Genomic DNA, 19,969 nt, shown 5'->3' on the forward strand with positions numbered 1-19,969 from the left:
CAAAAAACTGACCTTCAAGTTACAGGGAATCAGATTCACCTGCAAGCTATTTATATCTTTGTATTTCAATGAGTTACTCTAGCCCAGGGTGTCAAACTCAATTTCATTGAGGGCCGCATCAGGGCTATGGTTGACTTGGGGAGGGGGTTGGGACTGGGCAGGCGTGGCCAGCTTGATGCCACTCACTGGGCATGGCTGACTGGGTGGGCGTGGCCAGATGGGTGGGCATGGCCAGCTTGACACCACTCCCCAAACCTATGGGGAATGATCCATTGATAGATCACTGTCCCAGCTGTTTAGCTTGATGGCTCTATAAGAACTTGAAAGTACTTCTATTAAGATAACAAGTGCTTCCTTTAATTTAATCCTTTCTTATTTGAAGATAAAACAATTAAGTCACTTATTGAGGAAGCATCCAGAAAATAATGAATAAAAACAGTAGCAAACAATCTGAAGCAGCACAATTCAAAAACAGCTTATTTAAAGACTGGTGTACTGGACTCTCAATAGCTACTATTATGTATTCAACAGTTTACACAAAGCAATTGGAGAAAGGTTGGGTGTTCGAATCCCTAGTATAGGCCTCTGGCACGAGCAGGGGGTTGGACTAAATGACATCCAAGTTCCCTTCACATCTTGCCTAAGCAGCAAATACATGTTGTATCTATTTCTGGTAAGCAGACCACTGAATCTCTACAGAAGTAAAATATGGCACCTTGAAGAAATGGGATAGAAAAAGTATTGACACTTTTGAACTTTGGGATTACCAAAGACTCTTGAGAATACCATGCACAATCAAGAAAACTAACAAATAGAGCATAGAATAAAACAAGCCAGAGTTCTCTCTTGAAAAACATGTGACCAGGTTCAAATTATTATATTTTAGACACATGATGCAAAGATCCAGATGTTTAAGGACCATAATGCTTCAAAAGAGGGAAGGGAAGAGAAAAAAGAAGACGATCAGTACCAAGGAGAATGGATCTGACTAGACCACTAATGGTGCACTTTTGGAAGACCTAAAGGATCAGATTGGGGACAGATCAGGGGTGCGTTCTACTTATCTTTACCACTGGTTCACAGCGGGGCCACACGTGTGCGTTTGCTTTGCTCTCTCTCTTGCGCGCTCTTCTGCGCATGCATTTTGATGACGCCGGGGTCAGTGGGCGGAGCCTCCCACCGGTTTTACTACCAGTTCTATAGAACCGGTGCAAACCGGGGGCAACACACCACTGGGACAGATTACTATGAAGAGGGTCTATCTATATGGACACTAGGACCCATCACTTAGTTTATGGCATTCACACACTCAATCAAAGCAGTCTATATTTTACTGATATTCAGTCTGATATCTACAAATAGTGCTAAGAAAGACTGATAGAAATTCGCAATGGCAACTTTTTTCAGACTAAGTTTCATAAACCTACTTCAGTATACTTTTGGATAACTCCTAAAAATAGAGCAATTGTTTTCATAACCAGATCAATATTTTTCTAATTTGAAAAGATGAACAGTAGGTAACTGGTGCAGTAGGTAACTGTTAATTAAATTATCACTTCAAGGGAATGGTCTTCTAATTCCAGGCAATGCACAGGTGGATGTTTTCCATTTTTCTTAGATTAGTTTTTAAACTTACCTCTGAAACACTAGCAAAGGCATGTCAGACAATGAATACGTTAAAAAGAAAATCGTAAACTTTTAATTCCCTAAAAGATGGGTTCTTTAAAAGAGAACAGAAAAGTTATGGCTCAATACAATATGCAAGGAAACAGAACCTCAGTGTAGAAGAATCACCAAAAATGTTGCAGTCATTTAAGCCAATGGTAAACTAATTTAGAAGAATTGTATTCCTTAAGGAAACAGAAAAACTATTTAAAAAACCAGCTTCCCTATCTCTATACAGTAACCCAACACATCAAGCAGAGGTTCCTGCTAAAGTTAGTTTTATGTTGTACTGGTTTTATATTGGAAACACTAAAAATATGATTCTCCTTCAATTATTTTGTTTTCATTCAAAACTTTCTCACCATGTGGGAAATGCTCCCCACCCCCAGAAGAATGAAATATTTTGAGCAATATTAAAAAGACAGAATATTATATTTCCCCAAAGGGAGAAATGGAGAAACATTTTTAAGAGGCAAAAAACAGCCCCCACTTTTTCTTAATAGCCCACAGCAGATATCAACACTTAAGAGATAAAGAGCTTATTGAAAGAGAAAGGTAAGTATCTAGATAGCCCTATTCATAAGCAAAGCAAATTCTGCAGGCAGAAATCCATTCAAGACAGGATATTTTGAAACTTCCTGCAGCAAAGTCTGAACAAAGGCAGAATGGTAGAATTAGAAGGAGCCCCTCACCCAAGATCCAACACAGGGCAAAAGACATTAAGCCACAATAGGAATTGCCCAACACCCTTTCAGAACATAAGCCCCTTCATTGCACCGTCCTAGAGCAGTCCAAGCATTTTCTCTTTTGCCTATAGAGCCAGCTATGACCCTTACATGACCCTATAGGAATCTGATAACAACCAATAGAATACATGTTCTTGCACAAGGAACAGCAAGCTCAAATACAAAGCCCAAAGAAGGTATAACCCCCCCTCCCACTCTCGACTCCATTTTGTCAGATGCACCAGAACCATAAATGCTGGTGGTTCTATTTACCATTAAAACATCTTTTAACAGGACTTCCTGTTTGCTGCTGGCCGCCGCCAGACGTTCCTTTGGGATCGTCAGCTTCCACTGCCTGTCAGAGCCGCCTTCACAACGGAACGGCGGCTCGAAAAAACTCCGTTCCCATGAGGAAACGGAGATAGAGCCGGCAGGGGTGGGTAGAACTCTCTGCAGAGTCCCAAAAGTTTTTCTTTTACTTTTGGGATGGAGCGGATGAGATGCCCCATATCCCCAGCCGCTGCTCCGGGCTTTGGGAGACCTCTGCTAATGCAGAGCCAGGCGTCAAAAGCAAGCTTGCGAATTTGACAGATTACTCAAAGAAAATGTGAGCTGGACCTGTAATACTGAAGCGCAAGTATTTTACTTATCTTTTAAAAATTACTTAAGAGAATAGAGGAAGAGAAAGAGGAAAAAAGTTTCTTTTTAAAATGGCGTCTGCCGCGGCTGGAGAAGAGTTTGAGAGGGAAAGTTCTTCCGTTTTTTATTATTACAATGTAGCGGAATAAATACCACTGGCTACATTTGTAGACAAAACTCCGCTCCTGTTTTTGTTTTTCTCTTTTTTCCCTGGAGGCTTGAGTGTTGCTGGCTGGAAGTCTTTTGTCTTGTTTTTTTTTTTTTCTTCTTCTAACAAAGCCTGTTTAGGCGGAAACATGGCACTGAGGCTTGTGAAGTCAGACAAACAAATAGGTGGGGGGGATTCCCCCACTAAGAATTTAAAGCAACAAGTTTTAACTCTTCAGTCCCAGAAACCTGATTTTAATATAATAGAATTTCTCTTAGAGGAGATTGAAAGAAGGGATGAGATTGTGAATCAGCAACTTGAAAAATTTAAGCAGGAAACTAAGGAATTGGTGAAATCCAAGTTTGACTTTTTGCAGCAAAAAATTTTAAAATTGTCAGAATTCATGATTCGGTTGGATACAAATACTAATTTACTAGAGTCAAAAATGGATGAAATTCAAGATAAATTGGACAATAGAATTCAAAAAATTGAAAATGATTTGTTAAATATTCAGGATTATAGTTCAGAAGAAAAATTTAAAATGGATGCTGACCAAAAGTCTGGTAATGTAGAATATCTGGAACAGAGGATTCAAAAAGAGGTTCTAAAGATACAATATAATTTCACAGAATATGCAATAAGACTTAGAGGTTTGCAGGAAAATAACAGAGATGACTTAAGGAAAATATCTTCTGAATTTCTAGCTGGGATTTTAAAGATTCAACCTGAGGAAGTGTTTTGTAGGATTGACAGAGCTTATCGAATAAACTCTTGGACTGCCAAGCAAAGGCAATTGCCTAGAGATGTGGTAATCTATTTTTCAGATAAAGAAATTAGGAATAAAATTGTGCAAAATTCCTTCAATTCTAATTTGCAATTGTATGGAAGAAAGATTTGGATTTACAAGGAACTCCCACCTAAGATACTAATGGAAAGGAAGAAATTTGGCTTTCTGGTGTCTGAGTTAAAAAGGAGAAATATTCAATTCCGGTGGGACGTCCCAGTTGGTATTATATTGAGATATCAAGGAGAAAGATACCAGTTAAATACTGTTGAAAGGGCGGAAGAATTTTATCAAAATAGGTTGAAAATGAATTTAACGTCTTCAGATATAATACAGGATAAGCAGAAGGAGCTGGAACTAAAGACAGAGACTGTACCAGATAAATTGCCTTTGGATTTATCGGATACCCCAGCTGGATTATCTACAAATTTGAGAGAAGTGCCATCTGATTTTAATGTGATGACTTATCAAGGCAAGGACAAGCATGGAAACCAATTAGAGGATATACAAGGGATAAAAAAGAAATGCGAGACACAAAAAATTAGGATGGAGGTCAAACCCACAAAAAGAAAACAAAAAAAGAAATAGGTTGTACAAAAATAGAAATTTCTAACCCAAGCAACAGTGAAGCCAGTGATTTTAAAATATGAATGATTATGTGAAAACATAGAGGAGGCGACATATTGGTCAATATCATCCTGAGGATAGTGGCAGATCTCTGCATTGCCGTAATTTTGGGACATGGAAAGAGCCTCAAATTGATGGTTTTGAATTATCTATTTTGAAACTTCTTTTTGTGTTGATAAATATATTATAATTATCTTGAATTATAAGGCAAGAGAATCACATTGGGACATGCAGAAGATCGGGTTGTTACCCAATACGATGATGGAAATTAATAATCCTGATGAAACCCACAATTATTATTATATGGAATACAATTATAATGTCACTCGGGTGGTTGTTTTTACTTTTATATATATAAGAAGATGTTTACTACTGATGGGGGCAGATATGATTGGAGATCTTGAATAAACTGTTGCATCCGCAAGCTATGTCACCCTATTATGGATGTTGGTTTTAACAATCCAGTGGAAAGACTTCAAGAAGATATTATATGGACTATAAATTTAAAGTTATTGTCTTTTCTTTTTTTATTTAGATATAATGGAATATATATATATATATATTTTTAAGTAGTGTGGGCAGTGAATTAAAGATATCAAGAATTGTTGTGTATGGTAAATTTGTAAGACAGTGGGTGAATAAGCTAGCTACAGACTGATTAGTTTAAGAAAAGGGATTTTTAAGTGATACATTTAGGGGAGTGGAGGAAATGGATAGAGTGGAATAAATGTTAAATTAGATTTTATGGGGAGCCCGCTTTGAAATGTTATTAAAGTAGGACTTATTGTATAGTTTTAAAGTGGAAGGTGGTTTTGAATTGTTGCAATAATGCATAGATATAAAACACTATTATGCTAAATTAGAGTTATTTTATAATAGTTATAGTATAATGTGTTTGTTTTTTTTTGTTTTTTTTTTTTCTCTTCTTCTTTTCTGAAATGTATGGATAAAGGGGGATTTATAATACTTTTAGTAAGTAAAGGTCAGTATTTTAAGGAGGGAGTAAGTAATCTGTTATGAATTAGGGTTTTTTTTTGTTACGAAGAAGTCACAGGGGGGGAAGGGTGGGGAGGGGGGGTTAGGGAGGGGGGGGAGGGGGGGGAAAAAGGGGGAAAAATTTGTATTTGAAAACCTTTTCAATAAAAAAAAAAAAAAAAAAAAAAAAACATCTTTCCAATCAGCCTCCATGTTTCCAGTGTCTTTCTCCCAGCTTGGAACTGAACCAGATGGATATTTCTTCCAACAGCCTAAAACTGCCACCCTACTTTGCATATCTACCTAGAGCAGCGGTTCTCAACCTGGGGGTCGCGACCCCTTTGGGGGTCGAACGGCCATTTCACAGGGGTCGCCAAAGCCCTCTCTCGCCCCCCCATGCCTTCACACACCCTCACTCTCTGCTCTGTTGGATCGCCGGCCGTTCGCTTACCCCGCCCACTCCCAATCTATTGCTGCCTCCTGAGTCCCAGCTGATAGCTAGAGGAAAAAAAACTGTTTAAATTCTTGCCGCGGGGCTTCAAAAGGCCGCCCTATAGCCCGGTTTCCTTGTCTTCGGCGACGGCGGCGCTCTTTGAAGCTCCGCCAGCCCCGCCGCCTGTAGAGCCGCTTCGAGACGAAGAAGCGGCTCGAAAACTTCTAAATCCATAGGATTGAAGAAGGAGAGATCGCAGGGCACAGGTCGAGCCCCTGTAACCCCCCAGGGAAGTTTCTGGGGAGAGAACAGGCGCGGCTCCCTTCCAACCTGCTGGAACTCCGGGCGACGTGGGACGATTCTGCTTTTGCAGAACAAGCCGGCTGCAGGAAACTTAAAGCGAAAGAACCAGCTTTAATAAATAGCGAAACTACCTGAATCCGAAATTTGGAAGCGCAAGTATTAGCACTTTGTTGACTTTTCAATCTGAGACAATGCGAATGAGTGAAAGTGCTTTGAAAAAACATGGCGCCTAGCTTCAGAGTTAACGAGCCAGCGAGTGTGGATTGGTGAAGTTATTTTGTTTTGCTACAAAGTTTCCAAGTTGCTACTAAGCTGCCTTGCTTGTTATAAGAGAAATAACTGGGAAATTTTTTCCCTTTTCAATATTGGACTTTGCTTTATTTTAACCCTTGTTTGATCAAATCTGGGGGACTTTTTTAGAAGTCTTTGTGCAGGAGGGAAAGGAAAAGGAACTTCCCTCTTTAGAAAAACTAGATCACGAGCCAGGATGGCTTCAAAGAAGCAGGAAGGGAAGGCATTAGGGGGGGGATCCCCCACACACAAACAGCAAACGCAACTTCCCCCTGCTCAACAGCTACAAACTCAGAAAAAAGAATTTGATGTGGGAGATTTAAAAGAATTTATTTCTAAAACTCTGGATGACAAATTTCAAAAATGTCAACAGGAGATAGATGATAAATTTCAAAAATCACATCAGGAACTTATGCAGGAAATTAATGAAGTTAAAGACATGGTGAAACAGAATCAAAATAAGGTGACCAAAAAAATATCAGAAGTGGCGTCTGGCCTGGCAGAATTTATTGGGAAAGTTGATTATAAAGTTGAAGAATTCAAATCAGAAGTTAATGTCAAGATGAAAGACAATGATTATAAAATTGATGAAGTTGATAATAAAATGCAGAGAATTGATGATGAGATTGTTATGATACAATTCCGGGCGATGGAATTCGCCATACGGCTTCGGGGAATTCGAGAGGAGGAGAGACAGGATTTGAGACAAGTTTGTTCTGAAGCCTTGGCCAAGATTCTACAAGTTAATCCTGATGTGGTATTTCACAAAATAGATAAAATCTATAGAGTGAACTCTTGGGTGGCCAGACAAAGACAACTGCCTAGAGATGTGGTCATATACTTTACAGAAAGAGGAATTAGAAATGATATCCTGCAAAAATCTTTTTATACTTCTGTACAAGTGGGGGGTTCACGACTTCAAATCTTTAAAGAATTACCTCCTAAAATGCTGAAAGCCAGAAAAGAATTTGGTTTTCTTGTTAAGGAACTGAGAAATTTACAGATACCCTTCCGGTGGGACGCACCAGCTGGGTTAATTTTTAGATACAAGGGAGAAGGGTATCGGTTGAATACCGTGGAGAAGGCACAACACTTTTACACTACTATTCTTAAGGAAAGAACACCATCTCCACGTACATCCACAGTTTTGGAGATTAAAGAGAGTGAAGAGAGGCAATTGCAAGAACAGTCCAAGCAGGAATTAGAAGTAGTGCAAGGTGCAGAAGGAGGTTTTCTGAGTGAGCCCTTGTTGGATTCTTCTCCAATTTTGGATTTGATTCAGTTGACAGAAGTTAAAGATCAACGTATAACTAGAGCCCAATCCAAGCTACTTAAACAAAAGCAACAACAACAACAGGAAAGACAAGACAAGAAGGCAGTTAAGAGTACCGTACAAGAGAGTGGAGCTATGGGAGGAGCGAGATCGAAGCTCTCGGATGAACTTCAAATATTTTGCTCTGTGCTCCAGAAAGAGGCTGATGACCTTTAAGTGTCTATCTTGGAATGTCAATGGGTTGAATTCAGCACAGAAAAGGAAGAAATTATTTACATATTTGAAACAATTTAATAATGATATAATATGTTTACAAGAAACGCATATCACAACTCAAGATCAAAAATATTTGATAAATTCAAAACTAGGAGCACATTATATATCTTCAACTTCGCAGAAAAAGAATGGTGTGGTTATTTATGTAAATAAAAAATTAACAGCGAAAGTTATAGAAGCAGATCAAGATGGTAGGTTTGTAGCAATTGAATTGCTCACAGCAAATGGTCAAATTCTTTTGATTGGAATTTATGCTCCCAACCAACAACAGGATTATTTTTACAAGATGTTACATACTAAAATATTGCAATGGGATTATAGATCTATTTTAATTATGGGAGACTGGAATGGAGTAATTGATTCTAAACTAGATAAAAAGAGCTTGGCAAAGTCTAGAATTAGACTACCACAGACTTTTTTTGATATGAAAGAAGATATGGAATTAAAAGATGTTTGGAGAATACATAATCCAAATGAATTGGACTACACTTTTTTTTCGGATAGACATAGATCTTTTTCTAGGATTGATTTTATCCTGTTGTCAAATGATCTACTTGTTAAGACAAAAAGAACAAAGATTTTTCCAAGAACTCTGACTGACCATAGCCCTGTATGGATAGAAATTGAGATGGATAAGGTTGAGAGACGTTCTTGGAGATTAAATGAGAACTTGTTTAGACATGAAAAAAATACAATAGAACTTAAAAAGCACTTGAAAGAATTTTTTGAAATAAATTTGAATAAAGGTACCCCAATTGAAATTGTTTGGGATGCAAGTAAAGCTTATATGAGAGGGGTACTCATCTACATGAATTCTAAACATAGACTGTTCCAACAAAAGAAAAGATCTGAGTTGGAAATGGAAATAAAGAATAAAGAACAGTTACTTATTAAAAACCCAACAGATGAAAGAATACGAAGTGCTATAAAACTTTTGAAAGACCAATTTCAAATGCTTATGGCGGAACAAGTTGCAACAAGTTTACAATATGCGAAGCATAATACATTTTGCAACGCTAACAAACCGGGCAGATGGTTGGCTTACACATTGAGGAAAAAACAAAGTATACGGACTATTGATAGTATTGATATTGGAGGGAAAGAAATCTTTCAACAAAAACTAATTAAAGAAGCTTTTGTGGATTATTATACTAAACTATATGCCAAAGAAGAGGTGCAGAATGGACTTATAGAAAAATATTTAAAGGATAAGAGAGTTACAAAAATTACTGATCAACAAAAGGAAAGAATGAATTATCCTATAACAGAGGAGGAGATAACAGCAGCAATTAAACAGCTAAAAACAGCCAAAGCTCCTGGCACGGATGGTTTGACTGCAGTGTATTACAAAACTTTACAAGCTGAAATGGTGGGACAACTTAGAGATTTATTTTGCAATATTCAACAAGGGGGTAAAATACCCCCATCCTGGACAACTGCTTATATATCTTTGATACCAAAAGAACAAGTTGGTCCTAAAAAACCAGAGAACTACAGACCAATATCTCTTTTGAACACAGACTATAAAATTTATGCGAAGGTATTAGCCAACAGGTTGATGCCAGTAATCCAAAAGGTGATTCATGTGGACCAAGCGGGATTTATTGAGGGCAGATATATGAAGGACAATGTAAGGCAAGTAATAGACTTATTGGAATATCTTGATAAGAATAAACAGATTTCTGCAGTGCTGGTTTTTTTGGATGCGGAGAAGGCCTTTGATAGAGTGGATTGGAATTTTCTACTAAAGACTTTAAGAAAGATGGGCTTTGGGGACCAATTTATACAGGCGATCTCAGCAATTTATCAAGAGCAAAAAGCACAGATTATTATTAATGGAAGTTTGACGACAGAGTTTAAAATTGAAAAAGGAACAAGACAGGGATGTCCGTTGTCCCCACTTTTATTTATTTTAACATTGGAAGTCTTGCTAAATATAATACGGGACTCAAAAATTTTGAAAGGCATAATGATAAGGCAAGAGGATTATAGAATAAAGGCATTTGCAGATGATCTGGTGGTTACCCTATCACAACCAATGGAATCAATAATCTTGATGAACGACATTATACAAGACTATGGTAGAGTTTCAGGTTTTAGAGTGAACTCAAAAAAGACTAAAATGATAGTCAAAAATATGACACAAGATCGTAAACATGAGTTTGAAAGGAGGGCAGGTTTTGAAATTGTACCTAAGGTAAAATATCTTGGAGTTCAGGTTGCAGAATCAAACATGAAATTGTTTCAAAATAACTATGAGGTGTTGTGGCGAGAGGTTCAGAAAGACATGGAGACTTGGAAAAAGCTGCAACTGTCTTTACTTGGAAGAATAGCAGCAGTTAAGATGAACATTTTGCCAAGATTTCTGTTTTTGTTTCAAATGATTCCGGTGCTTAAAAGTGATAAACAACTGAAAGTTTGGCAAACTGGACTTAATAAGTTTGTCTGGAACGAGAAAAAGCCGAGAGTGAAATTGAAAATTATGCAAGATGTTCCAGAAAGAGGAGGCCTTAAACTTCCAAACCTACAGTTATATTATGATGCAGCAGCTTTAACTTTAACAAGTGATTGGTTTGGAAGTAAAAAGGCTGGAATATTGAATGCAGAAAGTTTTGATCTTGAATTTGGATGGCATGCTTACCTATTTTATGATGACAAAGTTGATAAAGTATTTAAAAGTCATATACTTAGAGACTCTTTGATGAGAGTTTGGAAGAAGCACCGACTCAAATGGGATTATAAAATACCGCTATGGCTGGATCTTGGTCATACCTTGTGGAATACAAATATAATGTCACTCGGGGGGTTTTTATACAAAGAGGTTCTTTTTACAGATGCGGGCAGATGGCAGTTGAAGACATTGCAGACACTGTTGGACGAAGGGATTAATTTAACCTGGTTACAATATAATCAATTACAATTGAGATGGAAAGAGGACCAAAAAACTGGTATTATGTTGCATGAGGAAGAATTGGTTAGACATATAAGAGAGAAAGGTCCAATGCATATTAAAAGGCTTTACAATGTTTTGCTAGAAAGGGATTCAGAAACGGAATTAGTTAAAGATTGTATGATTAAGTGGGCACAAAATTTTGAAGAACCAGTGATGTTGGAAACATGGGAAAAAATTTGGGTTCAGAATGTTAAATTTACACAGTCGCAGAATTTGAGGGAAAATTTTTTATAAAATGTTTTATAGATGGCATTTAGATCCTAAAAAGTTGTCATGTATGTACCCTAATGTTCAGCCAAAATGTTGGAGATGCGAATGTTTGGATGCTACGTATTATCATGTTTGGTGGATCTGTAGGAAAGTTAAGGCTTTTTGGATAAAAATATGGTGGGTCATGCAGAATGTTTTGAAGAAAAAAATTCAATTTTCTCCACAATTGTTTTTATTGGGTATAGTTAAGGGTTTTACACGGGGTGAAATAAAATTAATATTGTATATGATAACAGCAGCAAGATTGTTGATAGGTAAATATTGGAAGAATGAAGCTTTGCCTACTATCGAGGAATGGACTTTGAAGATGGCCAGTTTTGCAGAGATGGCGAAGATTTCAGCATATTTAAAAGATTGTTCACAAGAGACTTATGAATGGGAATGGAAAAGGTGGATAGAATATGTTCAGAACAAATACCAAACTAGAAAGTACCAAATAGCTTTTATTTGAAAACAATGTATTAGAAATATTTTAATGTAAAGAGATAAAGAGGGAAAATTATATAGGGGGAGGGATGGGTTCAGGTATATATATCAGTATTATTAGTTATGAGTACATAATAGGGAAGTCTGGGGGGGAGGGTTAGGGAGGGCTAGGGAGGACGGGAAGTTTGGGGAGGGAGGTGGGGGGGTGAAAAAAAGGGGTGAAAATGTAATTGTAAAACTTTTGCAATAAAAAAAAAAAAAAGGCCGCCCTATAGCCAGTGGTGGGATTCTGCCGGTTCCGCCCCGCCCCTTGCCTCGCCCCTCCGCACCACTATTTATTGCCAATAAATAGTGGTGGGCGAGGGGCAGACGAACCAGCAATTTAACAAATGGTTTGGTGTTTTTTTGTAATTTTATTGGCCTGCGGCGCTTCAGCATAGGCTAATTAGCCCTTGATTAGATCGGCTACCAATCCTACCAGTTATCCCTTCTTCTTCTTCTTCTTGATATAAGTTACTTAATTAATATGTCTTTTAAAACAGATACTTTGTGAGCAACAATGTAGACATAAAGAAGAGAAGCTCATTCAGTAAGGCTTGGATAATAGCTACAATATTGAAAAGGTCTGAAATTTTGCTGATCTGCATGAGATATCCCAGTTTAGCTACAGTTTTGCATCTAATCTACCATAAATGTTGGGGAAAAATGAATAAGTTTGTGTTTACTTATTGGCAATGAAGAAATTGGATACTTACATTCTAAGGCATGATAAAGTAATTCAAAATCATCCTTTGATTTCGGATGCATTCTTCGATTATATTCCCTTAGCAATTTTTCTGCCCTCTCTCTCTGTTTTCTTAGTTCCTCTTGCCTTTCCCATTCCAGTCTCAGTCTTAATTGTTCTTTTAGTTTCTTTACCCACTGAATAGCTAGCCATCGTCGATAATAGGTTTGGATTACAATGGTCTATACATAGGGAGAAGAAACAAAGGGCAATTAGTGTTTGTAGAAAGCATAAATATTGTAATATTTCTGCAAAAACAGTGATTCTGTCAATCAAGCAGTTCATGTCACACTAGCAAATTTTAAATATTTTCTCTAGGAAGAGTCTTAACCACCAGCAGTATCTGAATGGCCCACCAGGCAAAGGGTTGGGTTGTCATGCAATATGCTTCAGGAGTTAAATTCATTACTTTAGAAAATCTTCAACTAATTCTTTGATGCAAACTATGATTCAAAAATATCAAAACTGTTCTCCCACTATCTAGCACTGGAAAAATGGATATTTAATGGTTCTTAAATTTTTCTTCATTTTTTAAAGAAGGGGATAGTCATTCATAAAAGTTAAAACAATAAGAGGAAATGCAGCATCCCAAAGTTCATAAAAATCTGTTCAAAATATTTAAAATTGTTGGGATCTTGGTGTTCATAAGCTTCCTTGTTCTGTGAGGTTTTCTTGCCAAATTAGGTAATACTGCTCTAATTCGTCCTTAATATACTGTTTAAAATTTTTACAACTTTCTAACATTCAACAACAAAAAAAGAAACTTACAATGAAGCTATATGCCAGTGATGGTGAACCTTTTCAGCACTGAGTGCCCAAACTGGAATGTGTGCATGCATGTGCATGCACGAGCCAGAGTGCCGGAAACCCGAAGATCAACTGGCCAGAGCTCCGGCGCACGTGAAGACCAGCTGGCAGGTGCGCATGCGCATGCTGGAAACTAGAAAACCAGCTGGTGACAGCACGTGTGCCCAGAGAGAGGCCTCGGTGTGCCATCTCTGGCACGGATGCCATAGGATCACCATCATGGCTATATGCTATGATCAATTAACAACAGATCCCACCTTTCTCCCCATCCTGCTCCCACCCTTCCCAACTTTTAATTGGGCTACAATGTTTGGCTTTTTGTATTAACTTATTTATATTTTTAGTTTAAATAGTTGTTACCTTTAATGACTGTAAAGCCGCCCAGAGTTACTATGAGGTAAGATGGGAGGCCTATAAATTTTACAAATAAATATTTTCAAAATAGGGTAAAAATTAGGCTTTGCGTTTTCAGACTACATTCTTTTACACTCTGCAGAGCTCATTCTGATTTGAGAATGGATTAATTGTATTAAGCAACTAAGAGTTAAAAAAACAACAACATTGTCCTTTCCTTTTCTGGCATAGCTGCAGTGGTGGTTCCTGCCGCTTCGGTCCGGTTCGGCCGAGCCGGTAGTAGTGACGATATGATGTCACCGAATCGGTTCTCCCCCCCCACCCACATTATTCTTACCTTTTATTTGGTCCCACCCTCAATCTATTGCTGCCTCCTGAGTCCCAGCTGATGGCTAGAGGACAAAAAACTGTTTAAATTCTTGCCGCGGGGCTTCAAAGGGCCGCCCTATAGCCAGTGGTGGGATTCTGCCGGTTCTAGGAGCCAAACCATTTGTTAAATTGTTGGCTTGCCCCGCCCCTCCGCACCACTATTTATTGCCAATAAATAGTGGTGGGTGAGGGGCGGGCGAGCCAGCAATTTAACAAATGGTTCGGTGTTTTTTTGTAATTTTATTGGCCCGCGGAGCTTCAGCATAGGCTAATTAGCCCTTGATTAGATCGGCTCCCGACTCTCAGCTGATTTGCTCTCAGCTGTTTTGCGGAGGGCTCTGCTGCTTGTTTGCAAAGAGTGCTGGAGCAATTCCCCCCCCCTAGTTATGCTGAAAAACAAAACTGAAAGTAAAGCAGGCTGTTGGCTTTGCTGTTGCTACAACACTGGAAAATTAGGCAGGCAGATTTCTTTTCTTTTTCCTCACCAAAAAAGGTAGGTGCAAACAATGGGAAATTTAGGGAAAAAGAGGAGAGTTCAAGATTTTAAAACACAAAAGAAAAAAAGCTCTATTTAACTAGGGAATTGTAATAATTGAGATACTATTAATTGTATATTGTGTTGAAAGCAGAAATGGTTAAATTGTGGTTTGGAGGAATATATGGGGGAAATTATTTGGTTTATTATTATTGGTAAATATAATTAACTGATTTGTAAGAAATTGGATTGCATGGAAATAATTGGAATATTCATGTTCATATTGATTAATATACAAAAAAGGTAGTTATATAACTAATTGATTTATATTAAAATGTTGAATTTATATTAAACAACTGTAATATTACATAATTAACCAATTTGAGGATGGATATAAAAATAGATGACAATGAGAAGGGGTATAATATAGAATAGAAGGGAAAAATTGAATTTGATTAAGATTAGAGATGAGGATGAAGGGTAATATTGGTTTTTTACAAAAATAGATAAGGAATAAATATGGCAAAAAGGAAATATAGAAATTGTAAATTTAATTGAAATGACTAAACACTGTTTAAATTTGTGAACCGGCCAAATACTCTGTTCAAAGAAAATACATTGTATGTTTGTATGTGTGTTTCTAATTATTGTTATTTATTCATATTTATTCTCTTTTATTCTTTAAAGTTTAACAATTCATTCTTTATCTTAATATCTTTATATCTTTGTTTGGGGTTGGCTTTCTTCCCTTTCATCTTTTTTATTGTACAGCAATCTTTCTCCTCAAACCTACCACCTCTCTCTTTTCTTTCCTTCTTACTTTCTCTTCCTCACCTCTTCTTCTCCTCCCTACTTCCTCTTCCTTTCTCCTTCTCCTCCTCTCTTCCTCCCTCTCTTACCCTCACTCCTACTCTAATTTCCCTTCCCTTCCTTCATCCCACTCTATTGCTGTATCCTTTTATGCATATGGACTACTCAGAGGGCTGAAAAAGTTATTTCTAACTGGTCCTCGCACTTTTGACCAGTCCTCGAACTTACGACTGTCCTCACATTTTACATTTTTGTCCTATCTTGTCACCATGGTGAAGAGAAGCAGTTGTGAAATGAGTGACACGGTTGTTAAGAATGCTACAATGGGCATAAATGATGACCAGTCATAAGTGCGAAGACCGGTCAAAAGTCCGAGGACCTGTCAGAAATCACTTTTTTCAGCCCTCTGGGTAGTCCTTTTGTGCACATGGACTACTCAGAGGGCTGAAAAAGTTATTTTTGACTGGTCCTCGCACTTTTGACCAGATCTCGAATTTACGACTGTCCTCACATTGTCGAGATCCCCTCGACATCAGGATCCGTAGAGGCAAGACATGACTCCCTGGCTGACGTCTAACAACACCAAAGGACTTGATAGGGGCTGGATGGGGGGGTGATTGGCAATGTATATGCACCTTGGTGGTGGGGGTGTTCTTCTTTAGGCGGTCGGTCACGTAGCGGCCGGCAGAGGGAGGGTTCTTGTCACCTATCCTCCGTGGTTGTGGCTGCGGCGGAGACGCTGTGCGCATGCGCCCTTTATCACCACAACCGGAAGGGCGTTACAGCGGCTGGCGCGCGTATTTAAAAGGAGGGGAGAGACGCTTGATCTTAACGCCGACTTTATGCTGATCGCATCTTGTACCACTTGTTACCGCTTGCTGTTGCCGTTAACAGATTAAACGACTGAAGCATCTAACTGCTGTCCCCAGCGTTTTCTTCTCGTTCGCTCCAAACGCAGGAGCAAGTGGACAGAAAGTCGGCGTTAAGAAACCCGGTTTGACTGGCGCCAGGATTAGTATGGCGGAAGGTACTATGGCCGGTACGCCGGGGTTGGAGGACGCGGCGGCGGAGGAAGGCGTGGTGGAGCCGGTCCAGACAACAGGGGAGGCGGAGCTGCAGGTGGTGCGTCCCAAGGAGCGGTTACCACCGTTGCAGGAGACCCTCTCCACAGAAACTGAACCGGTCAGCGAGAGGAAGCCTGATGCGGGGGAGTGGTGGCAGAGTCCAGCAATTGATGGGACTAAACAGGTGACCCCCCCAGTCTAGCGGTTCTTCGTTTCGGGGCTGGAGGGAGCGGCGGTGGAATGAAGAGGACGAGTATGACTGGAGTTATTCCACGGGGGTGGGAGCCTCCACCCTGGACGTGCTACGGCAGAAATTCGGCGAGGCAAGCTTTAAAGACGCTCCCTCATGGCAACCGTGGGCGCCAGGGCAGGATGCCTGGCAGGGGCTGGGGGAGACGCGGAGCAGTACAGAGACCCGGTTCCAACTCGCCAGCCCGAAGCTCCGTGTCGAGAGGGGAGTAAGTCGCCCCGGAAGGCGGGATAATCCCCCTGTTGGATCAGCCCCCTTATCAGGGGGGGCACCTTTACGTGGAACGACCGAGCACCGGCAGGGGCCCCACCTTATGGGTCCCTCAATTGTCCGTACCCGTTTTGGTCCGCCGGCTGGCGGGGTGGGCGCTGTCCCAAATGCTCGGGGGGCGGGGCCACCGGAGTGGGGGTTGACCGGGGTGGGCCAACAGCACCTGGCCTGGGGCCCTCCCCCTATACAAGCGACGTTTGACGGCAGCGCGGATAGAGTATCCTTGTTTCTCAGTCAGATTTTGAGTTATATGGACGTTTATGGCCATTTATACCCATCCCAGTGGGCGGTCGTGGTTGCCATCACTACTGTCCTCACAGGTGAAGCAGCGGATTGGGTCGCTGATCTGCACAGCGATCATGCAAAAGAGTTGGCAAATGTAGGGCTGTTCCTGGAAGCACTACGAGCTCGGTTCGAGGACCAGTCGAGAACACAACTTCTGGAAGGGGAGTTGGTAGCATTGAGACAAGGAGGACGTCCTGCTAGACAATATGTGAAAGATTTCCGTACTGTGGCTGGCCGCTTACGTTCTTGGCCTGAACGCCTCTTAGTTCACCAATTCCGGATGGGGCTGGATAGAGAGCTGAGACAGGCCTGCGTATACAGAGGCTTGCCACCGAAGCTGTCAGAGTGGTTTAGTGCCGCAGTAGACCTGGACATTGGTTTAAAAGAGTTCCGTGCCCGCGGAGTGGTTAGCTATCCGGCCCCTCCGCGACGTAACATAGAGAGGCCAGCGCCTCAGCGCGGGGTGAGCTCATCTCCACCTCGCTCGTTGGTACTTGTAGGGAGAGGGGCAATTCGTTGCTTTCGCTGTAATCAGCTAGGCCATCGAGCAGCTGACTGTCCCGCACCAGCTGTCGCGTCTACCACCACATCCCGAGGTCCTTCATCGGTGGGCAGAGGACGGGAGAGGGCCCGGTCTTCGTCGGATTGGTCCAGAGCATCGACGCCAACGATGGCCCGTGGTCCACGGACGGAGCCATAGATGCCTGCTGGGCATAACGTGGTACAGGAGGCTTCCGACAGCAGTGGAGAGGACGCTTCAGTAGACCCTATGGTGAGCGATCCGATACGCCCTTTTGTTATCCCCATCGTACTCCGACATACCTAAACAGGGAGGGTAGTCCAACAACATGCATTGATAGATTCGGGCTGTACCCGCTGTCTCATCAGGGAAGCAGTAGCAAGAGAATTGGGTTTGCGAACACTGAAGTTGCAGACCTCTATTAGGTTTGAACAGATGGATGGGTCCCTCTTGGGGGGTAAACCGGCGACCCGGGTAACTGAGCTGGTGCGGTTAGAGATAGGCGAACATTGGGAAAGTATTCGTTTTGTGGTGGTGACTGATATGATTGAGCCTGTGATATTAGGATTAGCGTGGCTTGATAAATGGAGACCTAGGATATGGTGGGAGGGGGGTTTTAGGCGGCTCCGCCTAAGCATTGGCCCGGAACCAGAGCCAGAGGCCCATGTAGACCAAGCAGCCGTACAATGTGAGGTTCCCAATAGCCCTTCCCAACTAGGGTATCCTGATGTATATGAGGATTTAGCGGACGTGTTTAAAGAGGAAGAATGTGAAGTATTGCCTCCTCATAGAGCCACCGACTGTGCTATAGAGCTAAAACCAGGTGTCACATTGCCCAAGCCCCGTATGTATGCCATGACCAAAGCAGAGTTGGAGGAACTCAGACGGTATATAGATAAGAACCTAGCTAGAGGCTTTATCCAACCGAGTCGTTCACACCTGGCTGCTCCTGTGTTGTTTCGGAAAAAGAAGGATGGGGGTCTACGTTTGTGTGTGGACTTCCGGGACTTGAACGCTGTGTGCGTCGAGCATTTATACCCTCTGCCTCTGATGAAAGACCTGTTGTCTACCTTGTCAACTGGGAAAGTATTCACCAAACTGGACCTACGAGAGGCATATTACAGGGTGCGGATAAAGCCCGGTGATGAGTGGAAAACCACTTTCAACTGTCCTCTAGGAAGCTATAAGTTTCGTGTGATGCCCTTTGGCTTACAGGGTGCCCCGGCCGTGTTCATGCAAGTAATAAACGAAGTGTTACACGAGCACCTCTACCGAGGTGTGCTCGTTTATCTAGATGATATTCTGATTTACACCAAAACAATGGAAGAACATATAAGTTTAGTAAGACAGGTGTTACTCAAACTACTCCGTGCAAAATTGTTCGTGAAACTCTCGAAGTGTGAGTTTCATCGTACCGAACTAGATTACTTAGGTTATCGTATATCCAAGACTGGTATAGGAATGGACCCGAGGAAGGTGGATACGGTATTAAATTGGCAGGCGCCGGAAACACGAAAACAACTACAGAGTTTTCTCGGTTTCGCCAATTTTTACCGTCAATTTATCCCCGCATTCGCCCATATAGCCCTCCCGTTGACCGAATTATTACGTACAAAGGCAACGGGCTTAAGGGCACGACCAGGCCAGGTACTGCTCTGGACTCCAGATTGTCAAAAGGCTTTCGACGGTTTGAAAACTATGTTTTCACAAGCTCCTATATTACGACATCCCGATTCCACGTTACCATTCATTGTGCAGGCAGATGCTAGCGACGTGGCGGTAGGTGCAGTTTTGTTGCAAAAAGATCCGGAAGGTACGTTATACCCATGTGCTTATACATCCCGTAAGTTCACAGTAACTGAGAGACGCTGGGCCATCTGGGAAAAGGAGGCTTTTGCGGTACGATGGGCGTTACTTACCTGGAGGCATCTGTTGGAAGGCAGCGGTATCTGATTTGAGGTGTGGACAGACCACAAGAATTTAGAAGCTCTCCAAAATCCTAGGCGACTATCACCTAAACAAGTACGATGGGCCCAGTATTTTCAGCGTTTCGATTTCGATTTAAAATATGTGCCGGGAGGGAAGAACTTTCTGGCCGATGCACTGTCACGGCTACCGCAATATGCTAGTAAACGGGAAGAGGTAGTGCAGGCAATGGTACCAGGAAAGCAACAGGTGGGCCGGACATCGCAG

General features: G+C 41.0%; 1 protein-coding gene across 2 annotated transcripts in view; it reads right to left on the reverse strand.

Annotated features, from left to right (window-relative positions):
- IQUB (IQ motif and ubiquitin domain containing) overlaps nt 1-19,969 on the reverse strand; it is a 56,361-nt gene that overhangs the window by 24,287 nt on the left and 12,105 nt on the right. For both annotated transcript variants that reach the window (XM_034431101.3, XM_087874200.1), the window contains exon 7: nt 12,544-12,754. In XM_034431101.3, coding sequence (XP_034286992.2) covers nt 12,544-12,754 — 211 coding nt within the window. The remainder of the gene's footprint in view (nt 1-12,543; nt 12,755-19,969) is intronic.

The sequence above is a fragment of the Pantherophis guttatus genome, chromosome 7, assembly GCF_059756535.1.
Source record: "Pantherophis guttatus breed Tessera chromosome 7, ASM5975653v1, whole genome shotgun sequence".
In the NCBI taxonomy this organism is placed as follows: domain Eukaryota; kingdom Metazoa; phylum Chordata; class Lepidosauria; order Squamata; family Colubridae; genus Pantherophis; species Pantherophis guttatus.